The 17,133-nt window shown below is 37.6% G+C and overlaps 1 protein-coding gene and 1 pseudogene across 1 annotated transcript; both read left to right on the plus strand.

Annotated features, from left to right (window-relative positions):
• The first annotated feature begins 517 nt into the window (after positions 1-517).
• On the plus strand, positions 518-3,746 carry LOC149389487 (uncharacterized). Its single transcript, XM_089622641.1, has 3 exons — positions 518-1,328; positions 3,194-3,340; positions 3,646-3,746. The coding sequence occupies exons 1-3, from the start codon at positions 518-520 to the stop codon at positions 3,744-3,746; spliced, it is 1,059 nt and encodes a 352-aa protein (XP_089478767.1).
• Positions 3,747-14,405: 10,659 nt separating this feature from the next.
• Positions 14,406-14,742, plus strand: LOC149389488 (uncharacterized; annotated as a pseudogene).
• Positions 14,743-17,133: the final 2,391 nt, after the last annotated feature.

A 17,133-nucleotide genomic window follows, 5' to 3' on the forward strand; every position in this document is an offset into this window, starting at 1 on the left:
AAGGGTTCGTGAACATCACCGATGCCGTGAGGCTCGCCAAACAATGGTTGAGACAAGGCCACAAAATCACCCGACCACCTCACGGAGCTCTCGCTCCTTCTCTGAGGAGCCACACCCGTCCGCCTTCGATCGCCGAGACCATAGAGAGGACATGACGGATAACGGCGATACTCAAAGGTTTGCTCCACCGAGATACATCCACGACCCGAGACCCGCGCCCCGCCACGACGAGGATCGAAGGCAACGGCTCAACACCCGATGGGAGATTCCACGGAATCCACCTCTTCTCGAACCAGCGAACCCCTGAGCGAGAACAGGACCAACCCCGGACGATCCGACTCCACCGCACATCACGCCTCTCGACCAAGCGTCTAACGAGAGAGGACGGACGACAAGACTTGTCCCCGCTGCAACCACAACCAACAACACAAATGTGATGACCCTCTTCCAAGTGTTGAGGGACGAAGTGCGAAGCATCAGAGCGGCCCAAACCTTGATGCCCGACATCCGCAGCATGATGGAAGACGCTGCCTCACCATTCACCGGGAATATACTTGCAGAGGATTTCGCACGCGACCTCCTTCTACCACGCATCCCCCCTTATGATGGAAAGACCGACCTCCTCTGCCACATCCAACAGTACCATATGTGGATGAGAGTGGCGAGACACTCACCAGCGATCATGCGTCAGGCATTCTGTCTCACTTTGAGCGGTCCCGCCTACCAATGGTTCCTCAAGCTAAGGCTCGGGACCATTAGATCTTTCGAGGAGCTGCAGCAGAACTTCCTCGCCCGCTTCAGCGGCTCAAGAGAGAGGACGCTGGGAAAAAGCCACCTCCGGACTGTCAGGCAAAGGAGAAGTGAATCTCTGCGCAAATACTTGTCGCGTTTCACTGAGGAGTCGAACAAAGTTGACAAGTTTGAAGACGGCGACGCCATCTCAGCCGTTCTCGATGGACTCCTACTCAGCGGCTTCCTTAACTCCATGATCAAGAAAGAGCCAAAGACAATGACCGAGCTCACGGCCCGAGCTGGAAAATACATCACTATGGAAGAGTTTGTCCAGTTCCAAAGGACAAGCGAACAAGGAAATCGCCGAAGGGAGGACGACGACTCCGACGATTGGAAAAGGAAAAAGGCGCGTGGCGACCCCTCCGGACGACCTCATACTGACTCGAAGCGTCTGTTGGTAGAAAAATTTCGAGATCACTCGAACTTCACCTCGCTGAACGCCTCGCCTGAAAGGATCTTCGCGTTAGCTCGCGACAAGTTCAATGATCCCGCACCTCTAAAGAGCGACCCCGTTACAAGAGATCGGTACAAGTATTGTGAGTTTCACCAGTGTCACGGGCATGTGACATCTGGATGCATCGATCTGAAGAGACAAATGAGTCCTTAATCAGAGGAGGAGAACTGAAAGAGTTCGTTCTCAAAATGGTCAACAACGTCGAAGCCTCGACGAGCCGACACGACAAAGCAGTCTACAAGGGGAACAATGAGAACAGGGCTTAAAGGGCAAGAACCCCTCTCAACATTGTCACATAAAAACCAAAAGCCCGACGATCAGACCCCACACGCTCTTCCTTTTTATCACCATCATTTTGTGTCCCACCACATGTAATCCCCGCAAATGGAAACTTTTTGTAATCCACCCAATGCAAAGACTTTTATCAATGAGAAACGACTTCGTTTATTGCCTCTAGCACAATCTTAGCCCTCGTGGCTCCGAAAATCCCAACCCCCATGGTTTAGGGGCACTCGATCCCCGTGATCGAGTCGCTTAAGGCCCCCGTGGCTCCAAAAATCCCGACCCCCGTGGTTTAGGGTCGCTCGATCTCCGTGATTGAGTCGCTTAAGGCCCCCGTGGCTTCAAAAATCCTGATTCCCGTGGTTTAGAGTCGCTCGATCCCCGTGATTGAGTCGCTTATAGCCCCCATGGCTCCAAAAATTATGACTCCCGTGGTTTAGCGTCGCTCGATCCCCGTGATCGAGCCGCTTAAAGTCCCCGTGGCTCCGATAACCTTGACCCCGTGGTTTATGGTCGTTCAATCCCTGTGATCGAGTCGCTTAAGGCCCATGTGGCTCTGAAAATCCCGACCCCCATAGTTTTCGATCGCTCAAGGCACCCTATCTCTGAAAATCCTGGCCCCGTAGTTTGGGTCGCTCGATCTTTGCGATCGAGTCGCATATACCCATGTAGCTCCGAAATCAATGTAAAGCTCAAAGTCTATCCTTCACGGTCTGGACAAGCACACACCGAGGTCACTGACGTAAAAGACAAAGAAAAGGCTCTTTCGAGACAGATCAATTTCTCATACGACAAGTCGCACCAAAAACTGGGGGGTTAATGTCATGCCATCTTTTTCATGAAGTAAAAACAACACCCCGAGAGCAAAAAATGACATAAAACAGAGGACACCTCCACCAAAATCCCCAAAACCAAAGGACCCCTCTGGTAAAATCCCAAAACCGAAGGATCCCCCCGGTAGAACCCACAAAACGGGAGGATCCCTTTGGTAAAATTTCTAAACCGGAAGATCCCTCCGGTAGAACCCACAAAACCGGAGGATCCTTCCGGTAGAACCCACAAAACCAGAGGATCCCTCTGGTAAAATCTCCAAAACCGAAAAATCCCTCCGGTAGAACCCACAAATCCGGAGGATCGCTCCGGTAAAACTAACAAAACCGGAGGATCCCTCCGGTAAAATCCACAAGACCGGAGAATCATTCCGATCAAGTTTCCATAACTTTGCACACTCAAAATCCTATAAATACTCCATCATTTTTCACCAAGAAAGAAAAAAAAAAGATTTTTTGAAGAGAACAAAAGCTCTCAAAACTTACAAAAGCTCTCAAAGCACTCAAAAAAGTCATTCTCTACCAAGAAAAATATACTACAACTTCTCTCTCTAAAATTCTCTCTATAGTTAAAAGAGAACTCTCTCTCTCTCATAAAGGAGACAAACTATCTCACCTCAAAACACAAAGAAGAATGATCTACTTCATTTCTCTCTATAATTGAAGAAGAAATATTCTCTCTCTCATTTTTCTTTCACAAACAAAGGCTAGAATTACGCCAAATTATATTCCCTCTCGAAAGGTGTCCGAGAACTTGAGAAATCCAATTCTCTTGTTCTTCACTTAATAAGAGGAACATTCCAAATTTTATCACCCTTTGTATTTTCTCTTTCAGCTAAGGGAAAGGAAGGGTACGGAAAAACACACCACTCACGTCGAATTCCCGAAGATCTCCACCACGGTCGTTACACCATCCCCGACCCGTCACAATCCATTCAGAACCATAGAAGATTCGACACTTCGCAACCCAAGATCGAGACACGTCTCAAGCTCGCACCCCGATACGTGTCCCGTAAATGTTGATCTAAAAAACGCATTAACAAATAGCAAATCAGCCTCAATGTGAACATACATCCAGGGAGGGACATTTTCCCAACCACACAACAAGGTTAAAAAAACAATGCACATATAGCTAAATTATGGGTTGGAACATTACATTTACATATCCTTGGAATAAACCAAAAAATGCAAACTTACCCGAGTAGTCTCTGATTTCATCGATCAAGAAGCCGAGCTCCGTTGACTGTCTCATGTTTTTGAGATAATAATGCTATGATGTGCAAATAGTCGGACTGGACCTCTACTCTGCAGAATCTGAGATCAGATGTGCCGTTCTCAGTCCGAGAATGATCGCTTTTGCCTCCTCTGATGATTTGAGCTTTTGTTAAATCATTTATTTTTAATTTGTGCTTAGTTATAGAAGGTAATCAATTATACACTATTTTTTTAATGTACGAGGAAAAAATAGTAAATATATATTTAAATGTGTATTGAAAGATTATACATGATAAATATTAACCCTATTTTTAGATTGATAGACTTCGATTATCCTATACCCCTTTCATGTTTTTATTATAATGGTATCACAAATTTAATTTATAATTTTACACTAAAAATAGGTATTGATTGGACAATAAATTTGATATAACGAGACAACCAAGTCCAAGCCCCTTTGAAGTACTTCAACTGTTCATCACAGTTGCACATGCTTTTCACACAACATTTTATTATAGTAAATATTTTTTGCTTTTTTCATCTTTTATTTTGGTTGTGAACATCAATAAAAAAAATTGACCAAACTGTAAAATTGTCACCGTTGGGATAAAATAAGCAAAATAGTCAAGGACTTCAAATGAGAAATGGATATCATAAAACGCTAATTTGCATACATGGTCTTTGAACTTTACGTGTTTTCGGTAAACTTTAGTTTTAACATCATAAACCTTATTGTTAATTTCCCCTCAAATTTCAGAACAGAGAAACGAGTTTTTTGTTCAGTAAAATCACCTAATTATTAAATACTCGATAAATTAGAAACTATACAATTTAAATGTATGCAGTGGCAAAATCAAAGCTGTTATCGAACCAATTTATCAAACTGCAATAGCTTGAATATAGAGGTACGTTGACTTGTCCGTCAACTTGACTAGAGTATAATTTATAATCACTTATTTAATTTTTTTTTTCTCTTTTTTTTTTCTTCACTGTATTTGTAGAAAAAGCATGCAAAGTTTATTTTGAATCAATTACGGCATTATGTGAGTCTAATTGCGCTGGATTGATATTCCTCTCAAAAGTCTATCGAGATACAGAACGATCCACGCAAACCTCACAGCATTTTTCCATTATAGTTGTGTCATATATTCAAAACAACCCCGCGTTTTTCTAACTATATGTATTTACATACTTACCATTCCCAATCATGACAATAATTTTTGTTGAAAAACAGTATGTATCATCATTTTGATGTCACTATTAGAGTAAGAAGTCCATCGTACAAGACTTATGAGAAAGTCGTCCTTAAGTAAACGACAGAACCTTCGCGCTATTAAGCAAACCTTTTCCCAAGTTTTCTAATGTTTTTTTTCCCAATTTTTTTAAATCTTTTTGGCCTATAAGCAAATAGATTAAATCTTATGTTCACAAATCTTTCCCTTGTTTCCCTTGTGTTCACAAATCACTTATATTTTACATGCTTAATTTGCACTGAAATATTAAAAATGATCAAATATATCCAACGTCAATTCAATACATAATTAAACTCTGCAGTATCAGGAATACAAGTACATACCAAGCATACAAAGAAATTTGTCCGGACAAAGTCTTAGATTATAATTGCAGTAATTAAAAATTTCCCGCGTTTCTGCTCTCTCTAGTTTTTTTTTAAGAGAGCTGTTACCAACCAGTGGCTTACTATCCAATCATGCTTCACCGACATCGATAGAGAATACGATCGATCAATTTTGAGATACACATCTAATAAGTGCTTACAGCGGAGAATTAGATGACATCAACGACAAGACCCACCCATCGAGCAGGAACGAAAGCCGGTTTCAATAATCCGATATGATAAATTTGACGACATTACCCTTACATTATCAATTAACATAAAAAAAGATAATTAAAAAATCGTCAATTTGAGTTCTAAAATTTTCAAAATCTTGCAAACGTACAGAAAAATACTCAATACACAGAAATAAATCAAATCAACTAACAGAAAAAATACATTTAAAACTTTAAACCACATATTTTGAAGGTTAATATTGTTAAAATCTATTAGTTTGTAAAAGGTATATATGGGTTAATTGCCTATTTTTGTTTAAAATCTTGAAACGTTGGTTAGTTTGTAATTTCAATATTTCAAGTAGCACAATACATGTTTTTATGCTATAATTATATCATATAAACTAACTATTCACCGTAGCTAGTTATTCATGTTCTTATATCAACTCACAGGTAGAAAATCTTCCCCATCAGGCTTTGCATTTTGTAATTATTGAATTGGCAAGAGATCAACTCACAAGCAGAAAATCTTCCCACTCAAGCTGAACCTCTTGCAGGTTATTTCTTCCGCATTGATGAGGAAATTCTCAATTTTTTAAATGAGAATTACTTAAAATGAAAGAACTATCAGGAACGAGTAACTTTGATTTTTTTTTTTTTACCAAAATTAATTTTTTTTTTTTTTAAGTTTGTGACGAAGTATACTTGTCAATAAGTATCGTATTTGATGACAAGTTTGTGACGAAATCCAGTATTTTGTGAAACTTTAGTTATATATTTGACTAAAAAATAATTTATTTTATTTTGGTAAACAAATATGTCCCAATTCTATATTGCATAGAGTCCGAAAGTTTTATAAAGCCCAACTACACATACTTTGCGCTTGGGCTACTGTAGGACCAAAAGTAGTCCAAATGCAATAGTTATGCATACAATCTAGCTCAAAAAGGTTTGAAATGAACCGAGACACTTAGGGCCTGTTTGGTTATTCACTCAAACTGTTTTTGTTTTCTGTTTTTGTTTTTCATATAGTTGTATCTAAAAAAAAATTCCAGTTGTTTTCAAATAACTATTTGGTAAAGATTTCAGTTTTTTTTTATTCGGTTTTTTGTAATTGTAGTGTAATAATTCACATCAGAATTAGGCTTCGAGATATATACTAATTGAAAGTCTTTGCTGTGAATATAATGGTCGTACCTTTAGTTATAATGATTGTTCACAAGTTCATCGGAAAACACCGTTTGTCTTTGTAGTCAATACAACAAATATCAAATTTTGATACCTAATGTTGACTAAATAGTGAAAAACTTATGTGCTCGACGAGAGGATCACGACCAATTAACAGTTTGTATAATGGAGTTCCGATTGTTTAAAGTTTGCCATAATTGTAAAACTTAAGTTTTCCAGGGAACGAAAATAAATTCGATAATCAAAAGTGAGGAAAATGAAATGATGTTGATAGGAGAAAAAGAGATGTCAATATGAGATATTAAAAAAAAAAAATTATTTAAAAAGTTAAGTGAAAAAATTGGAAAACACCTAAAAACTATTTTCTGATTTTCTTCATTAAAACAGAAAAAGTTTGAAATTTTTTTGAGTTGTATTCTGAGAATTATCAAACAAACAGTGAATTCAGTTTTTTTTTTTTTTCATAAAACTGTTCAAGTTAAAAAAATCGAAAACAATTTTCAAGTTAAGAAACAAATAGCGCTTAATATCTAGTTAAAATGGGTATAGCTATGATGATAGAAAAGATCAGGTGTTACATGGACAGTGTGAGAAGAAATTATGGAACGGGTTGTCAGTTAGCGAGGCTCAAATTTTAGTTCTATGCTATCATAGTATTGTGTAAATAGCCTCCTTAATCATAGACATGACCTTTTCAGCTATATCTATATTAATTAGATATAGATATTATGATTTGTAGGGCCCAAACTATTTGAGCATCAGACGCTTATGCCTTCAAACATATAAAATGTAACATACTTTAAATTGTAGACAAACGTTAATTACGAACAAATTGCATGACAATAATTATATGTATAGTATATGATTATAAAGTAACACCATGAAGATGTTTGCCTCTTATCAACACTAGCTCAATGCTTTTTCGTTTTATGTAAAATGACAATCAATTATCTTAGAACTAGCGTAAACAAAAATAATGCCACCAGTAGAGAATATAGAATACAACGTGTCAATCTACCACCATTAGATAATTGCCCACAAGAATATCATTATTGTAACCAAAATTATAACCAACCAGCCAGAGACGGCTTAACAAATATCAAAGTCTGAATCGAACTTTTAAAATAGGCTTTTTTTTATTAATATATACTGTCAAATAGTAATATAAATTTCCTACAAAAAAAATTCTTCAAAAAACAAGTAAACCAGTCATGTGTATTTTTTTCATTACTAAACACTTAATCTTTATTTATTTAAAAAAAAAAACACATTATCTTGATTTATTTCAAAAAACAGAAAAATAACACTTAATCTTGATGGGGAAAAGTGGAAGATCAATTGATGTGTATTTTTTATAATATTTTTGTTCAATTTTTTCTTTTCTTTCGAGTGCATCTCATATTTTTTTTTAGGGGGAGCTTTATAAGTAGTCAAGATAAGATAAGATATTTACATATATGGGAGACTGGACAAATATAAGTATTTATTTCTAGAACCACACAAATACACCCCAAAAATTACTAAATGTGGGCATTGCCCCTGCCGGGATTCGATCCCACGTCCTCCCCTGAAAGGAGAGTAATGTTACCACTTGACCCAAGCAACTTGGGTTGAGTGCATCTCATATTCAGCATTGCCATCTCAATGCAAATATTGAAAATGGGCTTTTATATGTTGATCTTTTCTTTTCAATACATTTGGTTTATATTAAAATACAAGCAAAAACTGTTACATCAGTCAAACATTAATTTTTTTTTTTCTTTTTAACGAATTTCAGTAAACTATTTCAAATAATTAGGCATTTTCTTAACCACTCGGCCTATAGCAATTCCTTTATCAAATATGGCATTCCAAACAATTTTGGACCAAAATCCAATAAATTTATTTTAATCCAAAAGTATGATTACTCATTTTGTATATTTACATTTTTACCCATTTCCTTCTTCTTCTTCTTCTTCTTCTTCTTCTTCTTCTTCTTCTTCTTCTTCTCTCTCTCTCTCTCTCTCTCTCTCTCTCTCTCTCTCTCTCTCTCTCTCTCTCTCTCTCGTGCATGGTTAATTTCTTTTGTTTTTGCATTATTGAATCTTCATGACGTTCACTTTCGTCCGTTTGAAAAAAAAAATTAATAAAAGAATTTGGAAATTTGTTTGAAGATTTATTGATATTTTGTCAATTTATTGATATAAATGTCAATAAATCTTCAAAGATTCTGAGAATTTCTTTGAAGATCTATTGACACTTCTTTGTCGATAAATTTTTTGGATGTCAATAAATTTTCAACAGACCTAGAATCTTTAAACGAATTCCAAGAATCTTTGAAATTTTATTGATATCCATGTAAACAAATTGACAAAATGTCAATAAATCTTCAAACGAATTTTCAGATTCTTCCAAAAAAAAAAATTAAACGTTTCTTTAAGAACGAACGTGAATATCGCGAGGATTCGGAAAATAAATTAAAAAAAAAAAACAAAAAAATCAGCCACGCACGAGAGAAAGAGGATTCGGCAAAATAATAAACTTATTAGAATTTGGTAAAAAGTTATTAAAAAAATCATACTTGTAAAATAATCTCTATTTCCCTGAGAGTTTGACCGGAAGTGCAACCAACTAAAGCCTTATGAAATATTAGCACTGCATTTTACCAACAGCTAAGTCGTGTATGTTATGACAGATGGGACATGTGACTCTCTTCATAGTAATTCACTATTAATGTTCTGAATCTTTGTATTATGCTTGTTAATTGTATGATTAACATGTTATAGCAAAGCTACGAATCTTATGATTAACATATTAATACTATTATGTCGTTATTTTTACATGGTATAAATAATACTCCGAGAGCAAAATATGATACATCAAGTCCATACACAAGGCACAAGCCCACAAGAAAACTCACGCACCAAGCTCTGAGGCAACACTCATGAAATGTCTTTCAAAAGACTCTCAAAGAATGTTTTCGAGCTAGACTTCTTGACAAATCTTCAAGACAAAGCCACAAAAATGACCACCCGATCGGCCAAAAAAGAAGACCATCCGGCCATCTTCACTCGGCCAAGACCACCCGGTCATCTTCACTCGGTCAATATCACCCGATCATCTTCACCCGGCCAAGACCACCCGGTCATTTTCACTCGGCCAATATCACCCGGTCATCTTCACCCGACCAAGACCACCCGGTCGTCTTCACTCGGCCAAAATCACCCGGTCGTCTTCACTCGGCCAAGACCACCCGGTCATCTTCACCCGGCCAAGACCACCCGGTCATCTTCACCCGGCCAAGACCACCCGGTCGTCTTCACTCGGCCAAAATACCCGGTCGTCTTCACTCGGCCAAAATCACCCGGTCGTCTTCACTCGACCAAGATCACCCGGTCGTCTTCACTCGGCCAAGACCACCCGGCCGTCTTCACTCGGCCAAGACCACCCGGCCATCTCCACCACCTAATCAAGTACTTTTCACCAAACTCCTTGGTCCCTATAAATACCTCATTCATTCACAACACAATGTAAGTTTCTCTCAACTTGTCAAAACTCTACAAAAATCACACCACCACTTTCTCTCTCTAGAAAACATAGAGACGAGTACAAATCGTTCACCAAGAACACAACACAACACGACTAATGTTGAGCGTCGGAGAACGCGCCGAGGGAAAACCCTCCGCGTCCCTCTAGATTCACGTTTTCTTGTGGTTAGGTGAAAGTGCAAGGATTCGAAGACCCGACGAAGGACGCGAAGAACGTGGAAGATCCGAAGACCCGGAGACTCGAAGATCCGAAGACCCGGACACTAGAAGATCCGAAGAACACGATGAACATGTAGAACACGAACACGTGAGAAACATGATGAACATGGAAGATTCAAAGGGTTGAAGACTCAAGAACTCAACGAAGAGCGCGGTAGATCCAAAGACCCGGAAACTCAAGGACCCGGAGACCCAAAGATCCGAAGAACACGAACACGACGAGAAGAGAAGAACTTCACCAAACCCAACCTACGTGCGGTCATAGAGTCCGGCCCTAGATCGAACCACGGACGGTTCTTAATGCTAATCCAAAAACGCGATTAACAAATACATATCCAAAATATCACACAATCAATCACATAACACGTAAAACAACTAATTAATAATAAAATTAATAAAAAATGTTGACCCCTCAAACTATATGATACATTTAACAGATTGACCCTGAACGAAAAGACTGCATTTTCAATCTTTCATGATAGAAATATTTCACCTTTGGCCTTCTGTTAGAAAATTCGCCAAAAAAATCGTGAAGTTGGTCATGTGCTTGTCATGTGACATTTAAATAAGGACAAAATTGGAATTTGATGATTATTTAAAATTAAATTAAAACTAATAAAAAATTGAATCAAAAAAATAAAAGCAAAAAATATCTCTCTCCGCTAATGATTTAAATTTCGGGGAATGACGCCGAAATGACATCGAAATTGCGACTTTTGGAGATTGTCGGCACAAAATGACTTTGTTGTCGTCATTTCCAGGAGATGTCGTTATTTTTCGGCGTCGCAATTTTCGCTGTTGTCTTTTGGTTTAGTTAATAAATACCTAAATATCGGGGCATGACGAGGTAATTTTTGTTCGTCAAACCTTAAAATTTTATCTCATCCACGAAGATGAACGCCGGCGACATTCCAACGCAATTCCTACATACCCAAAGTTATTTCAACGGATACTTCAATAAATCATTAATATTTTCGTAATTTTTTGCAATTCCGGCGACGTTGCTGTCAGTTGTTCGTCGAACTGTTTCGGTCGGGTTTAAACATCCATTCTTGCTTTTTTTTAAATGTTTGTGAATGAAATATGTATATTCATGTTGTGCGGTCGACATATATTTGTTTCAAATTTTTTAATAGGTTCCGAAAATATTTGGTATTAATTGTTGATTATCAATGTTAATAGTGTTCCGAATATTGAAGCTAAATTTTTTGTTGATTGATGTTTGTTTCCATGAATTTGAAATAATGTACGTCATATAATTGGAAGTTGAGATTTATTTATGTGTGACCTAAATTATTGCTAAATGGTGGTGGTGTGGAACGATGGCGGATAAAGGCGAACGAAAGCATTGTACGAAAGTAGCTGGGACCCTTAACCATTTTACATGCAATTATTGTGGAGTGACAGCAAAAGGATGATGCGTGATACGTATGAAATTTCACTTGAGTGGAAATGATCCGAAGAAGAATGTGAAGTGGTGTGAGAATTGTACTCCAGAATTGAGAGACAAGATGAGATTGTTATTACTTCAAACTTAAACGAAGAAAAAAAAACAACCAAGCTATGTAGGAGATAATTTGGAGAGAGATGCGTGCGACCCTTGGTCCAGTTGATGAAGATGGAGACTTTGTTACTGAGACGAAGTATGAGCTATACAAGACAATGAAGAGAAGTCGTCAAGAAGCTACTGTGGAAAATTGGAGATCGGGTCCAGGTGGAGGTTCACATTCACACCGTGATTTAGGAAGGGGGATGTCAACAGCTGCACCATCTCTTTATCGATCAAATAGTGCATGGCAAGCAACGCTTAATCCAGAGGTAAAGACTTCACTTAAGAAGTCGTTGGGTAAACTTGTGAGTCGTTTCTTCATTAATGAGAGTGTACTAGCAAGACAAGTGAAGTCTCATCATTTTCAGAATATGATGCACGAAACGTCAGAATTGGGTAAGAGTACTCGTAAAATTGTTAGGTGAATTTTGATTAATCGATTCACGGGTATCTGATTATTGGATTATGTAAAATTTATTTGTTTAAAGGTCATAGTGTCCCTATACCTTCTCCATACGAGATTCACAACACGTACCCTAAAGAAGAGGTGACGGATGCACAGGCTTACGTTGATAGTCAAAGACCAATATGGCAAGAGTATGGGTGCACCACCATGTCTGACAGTTGGACTGAACCAACTCGATTGAGCATCATCAATGTCATGGTCTACTCAGCTGGTAACACTGTTTTCTAGAAGTCTATCAACGTTTCTGACAAGATAAAGAATCGGGATTACATTTGCAAGATATTTTCTGAGGTGGTGAAAGAGGTCGGGCAACACATGTGATCCAAATTGTGACGGATGACGTATCGGCATATAAAAAGGCCGATAAGAAGTTGATGCAAAAAATTAATTTGTATTGGACACCATGTGGTGCTCATTGCATGGACTTGATGTTGAAAGATGTTGGTAATAGAGATATTATATCACGGGTCATGAAGGATGCAAGGGAAATTACCAAATTCATCTACAATCACGGGATGGTCTTATCGAAGATGAGAGAGCAAGGTGAAGGTGAGATTATTCGTCCATGTCCGACAAGGTTTGCCACCAACTACTTAGCCCTTACAAGTTTAAGGGACAATGAGAAAGGGTTGAGGAAACTATTCACTTCTGATTGGTGGGAGACGGCCACGTTCCGTACTACTCCGATCGGAAGATTTGTTGAATCAAAAGTACTTGTCCAAATGTTTTGGTCACACCTTGACGAAGTCTGTAAGGTGTGCGAGTCCGTGTATACTGCTCTACGCTTCGTGGATATAGAACTCGTCTCGACCTTAAGTACATGCTTGAACTTATTATTTTATGAACTTATTACGTTATGAGCTTATTATTCTTTGAATGTTTTAGGTGCGCTACTTGATGAAGACAGATTTGGTAAAAAAAATCTCAAACAAGCGATGGATTGTGGATATCGCGATCGAGAGGTGGTAGAGACAGCTTAATCACCTGTTACATGAGGCAGCCGACTACCTAAATCTAAGGTGTCAATACAATCCAAACATCTTGATGAAGCCAGAGCATGTCACTGGCGTGACTACCGTATTTGAAATCTTGCATCCACATGATGATTGCTCAATCCTTTTCAATGAGGTACATGTTTAAAATTGTACATGTTTTATTGAAGCTTATTTTTATTGAACCGTATTTGAGACCTTATAATTTGTAACGCACCTTCTTTTTTAGATGATCCAATTTCGCGAGGCGAAAGGGTTGTTCGGGAAGAAAAGTACGCTGGCTAACCTAGAGAAGATGGCCGCTGGTATGATTATTCAAGTCATGTTGTTTATGCTTTATGGTATAGACATTCATTATCAAAGTTTGATTATAAGACTCATTTTGTAGCCGAATGGTGGAACATGTTCGGGATCGAGACACCCAAATTAAGGAGGTTGGCTATGCGAATCCTTTCTCAAACATCATCATCATCGGCTTGCGAAAGAAATTGGAGCACTTTTGCGCTAGTCCACACCAAACAACGGATCGTCTTGCTTACAAAAGATTGGAACAACTCTTCTTTTGTACATACAATATGAAGTTAGAACTCCAAGATCGGAAATACAAGTACGAAAACAATGAGAGGTGAGATCCATTAGACATCATAGAAACTTCAATGCAATCCATGGGAGACAATGTGGACGAAGATATTCTTCTTAATGGATTCGACATGTCCACCTTGATGATGAATCACAACGACTCGAGCCACAAGTTGTTGCACAAGCTCAATCAGAAGGTATCAATGTCGAACGATTATTGAGTGAAGAGGTGGGTGTAACTTCATCCGACGATAACGTTGAAGATGGTGATACTGGTGGTGTTGGTGGCTCTGACCGTTGGCGACTTCACGAAGCTTATAGAAGCTCTGACCGAATATTGAAATTTTTCATGAAAGAATACCAAGGCACATTCGTACAATTTGAAAAAATGATGGGTTTGTTAAGTGTGCACGAACTCGGGAGTATTTATGTATTTAATACAAAGTTTAATTTTAATGGCTTTCTCTACTTTCCTCCTATGTACATTGGCAGGCATAGAATAATAGACATCAGTTCGAAAAAAAATGGAATCCGATTTAGTTTGGCACGAGGGAGGTTTCCAGTGGAGGAACGTGAAGTGGCGCGTAGAGTGCAACTACTCAGACTGCTCGATGAGAGCCACAAATTTGAGATCTCCACCGATTCCAAGGCGTTCCTCACCACCTACACCTTCGAGACCCACACCACCAAGATCTGCGCCATAACCTCCATCTATCACCCTCGCTCCAACCCCGACGCCGTCACCTTCTGGTGCGTCGACCCCGAGACTCTGCTCCAGTCGAGCTCAGGTGATTCGATGGCGAGAATTGGGAGAGCTCATATGATCGCACGGGGATTTCTGGGTGTCCTAAATTTGTTTGATTTGTTTGTCGTCGCCGATTTGGGATTCATCATCAAATTCTTGAAGATTGGTAGAGGCGAAGAAGGCGGTTCAGAAAGGAGAGATATTTGTTTATTTGTGATTTTTTAAATTAGTTATCCGCATGTTTGACAATTTTTAAAGATATAACCAAATGGTTTATGTGGCAATAATTAAAGTCTTATTTACCCTTATTTATTAACAAATTCGTCACGATGGATCTATGATATTAAACATGATTTTTCTACATCTATGATATTAAACATGATTTTTCATCAAACACGATGGATCTATTTTTGAAGATCTCGGCGTCACGAATCCATAGGATTTGGAATCACTCAATTTCGAGTTCATATGAGATAGATATGATTTTTTGAAGTTATTATATAAAAAAGTGTAGGAAAAAAATAGGAGAGAGAAAATGCCGAATTTGTTAATAAATAAGGGTAAATCAGACCTTAATTATTGCCACATAAACATGTTGGCTATTTCCCTAAAAGTTGTGAAACGTATGCTAAAAACAAATTTCATAGTTTCATTTTGGCTATTTTGCTACACTTATTTTGTTTCATAATGGGCACGCTATATAACCGAGGAGATCATTTTCATGATTTACTTCATTTTAGCTATCACATGACATGATCATTTAACATTTTTTTTAACAAAAAATGTAGAAGAAGAATTACATGTGAAAATTTGTTTATAAAAGAGACTGATAATGTAGTTTTTTTTCGTTCTGGGTACAACCTGTTAAAGTGGTCACAATTGACGGATCAAATATGACATTAATTTTTAATGATATCACATATTTATTTTAAAAAAATTTGCGGTGAAGTGAGATTAGTTTCCCTTTAAAGTAAAAAATTACAATCTCTAGTCGTGAAGGTATTGAAAACTTTAACCGATTCAGGAACTTGGGACTGGTGAAAATTTTGTTGGATATTAATACTAATGCCTTCAAAATAGTCATAAATTGAAAATATATCATGACTTAGGTTCTCTCTCTTTTTTATTGTTTCTCTTTCTTTTCTTTTTGGGGAGATACTGACGGGGAAAATTTTTTTTAACAAATTTGACCATGTTAATAAAAAAAATTATGATTATTTATTTATAATTAACGAAAAGTTGACTATATGACAATTTTATCATGTTTGTAAGACTATATATCTAACGAACCCTTAATTATATTGTTGCCCCCTAAAGTTTAGTATTCCTAATGATCGTCCCCTTAATTTTTAATCTATTTTTTTTGCACTTTCTACATTGAATTTTTGTCACATGTTTTTCCAAACATCAGTTATGGCATGTGTTTGTCACATGGCACTGATTAAATGAATGGAAAATTTGTCTTATGATAAAATTAAAAATAAATAAAAATACAAAGAAAAATTAATTAAAATAAAAATAAAGGGAAAAATAAAAATATCCCTCTCTAAGCATATATTTTCTTTTAAATTTTTTAATACGCATCTTATATATTTTATTAAAAATAAAAGAAACAAAACAAAAGAAATGAAGAGTATATTATTTCTTCGTCACTGTAGTCCTTGTTCTTTCTTAGGCTACTCCAATCCTTTGTACCAAATTTCAACCAAAGAACAACGAAAATCGTCACAAGCCCAAATCTCATCCACGAAGCCCTGGTATATTATGGCTTTGAGTTTGAAGCCTTGTCTGAGCTATGTTCTTCTCTTCCCCTTTCTCTCGGTCGCTCGATTTATCACAAGGGATTCGTCTTCTCGCATGGCAAAATTGGTCAGCTCTATGCCGATGAGGAGCCGCAGTCGTGTATCGTGGCGAATTCAAATGCGAATTTAACTTTGGTTTGGGATCGTACCTTGGTCTTCAAGTTTGGCTTACGGCCTCAATGTCATGTCTCCTTTCATGGAGTCCAATCGTACGGATCGCCTGGCGAGTCATTCCAAAATAATTGAAAGATTATTATCTTGCATATGCAAACTACAGTCAATAAACACTTCAGAGTTGCACTATGTCTAAAGGCAGGTGAGATTCTCTGGAGAGTCGTATCTCGACCATGGAACATAATATTGAATATAAGTTCCCCACGGTTATGGAGATTCTTTGGAAGACGCAGAACAAAACATAATATCAAGTTCCTCGAGCCTAGGCGAGCTGTTAGTTACATAGGTCATTGAATAGTTGAGACATAGTCGCAAACGGTCGGCGTAGTTTGGTGTTAGCGGGATTGGTACATTAAAAGGATATACTAGGACATTTTGATAATTTTGCTCATTTTAAGACTCGTGTGACCAAGATGGGCATGTATAACTGAGTTTTCAACAGAAAATTTGACGGAATGATAAAAAATACAAAAAATAAAAATTTGAAAGGGTAAATAAATTAGATTCAAAGTTTCGAATGATAAATGTTAC

This window comes from Urtica dioica, chromosome 8 (assembly GCF_054948205.1).
Source record: "Urtica dioica subsp. dioica isolate 48M chromosome 8, U.dioica_male_clone48M_v1_H2, whole genome shotgun sequence".
NCBI lineage: Eukaryota > Viridiplantae > Streptophyta > Magnoliopsida > Rosales > Urticaceae > Urtica > Urtica dioica.

Bases quoted from the DNA above. Each gene is read 5' to 3' on its own strand.
- LOC149389487 (XM_089622641.1), top strand. From the start codon at position 518: ATGGAAGACGCTGCCTCACCATTCACCGGGAATATACTTGCAGAGGAT. The intron at 1,329-3,193 runs GTGAGTTTCACC...TTTCTCTTTCAG, and splicing joins AAGAGATCGGTACAAGTATT to CTAAGGGAAAGGAAGGGTAC. The intron at 3,341-3,645 runs GTCTCAAGCTCG...ATGTGCAAATAG, and splicing joins GCAACCCAAGATCGAGACAC to TCGGACTGGACCTCTACTCT.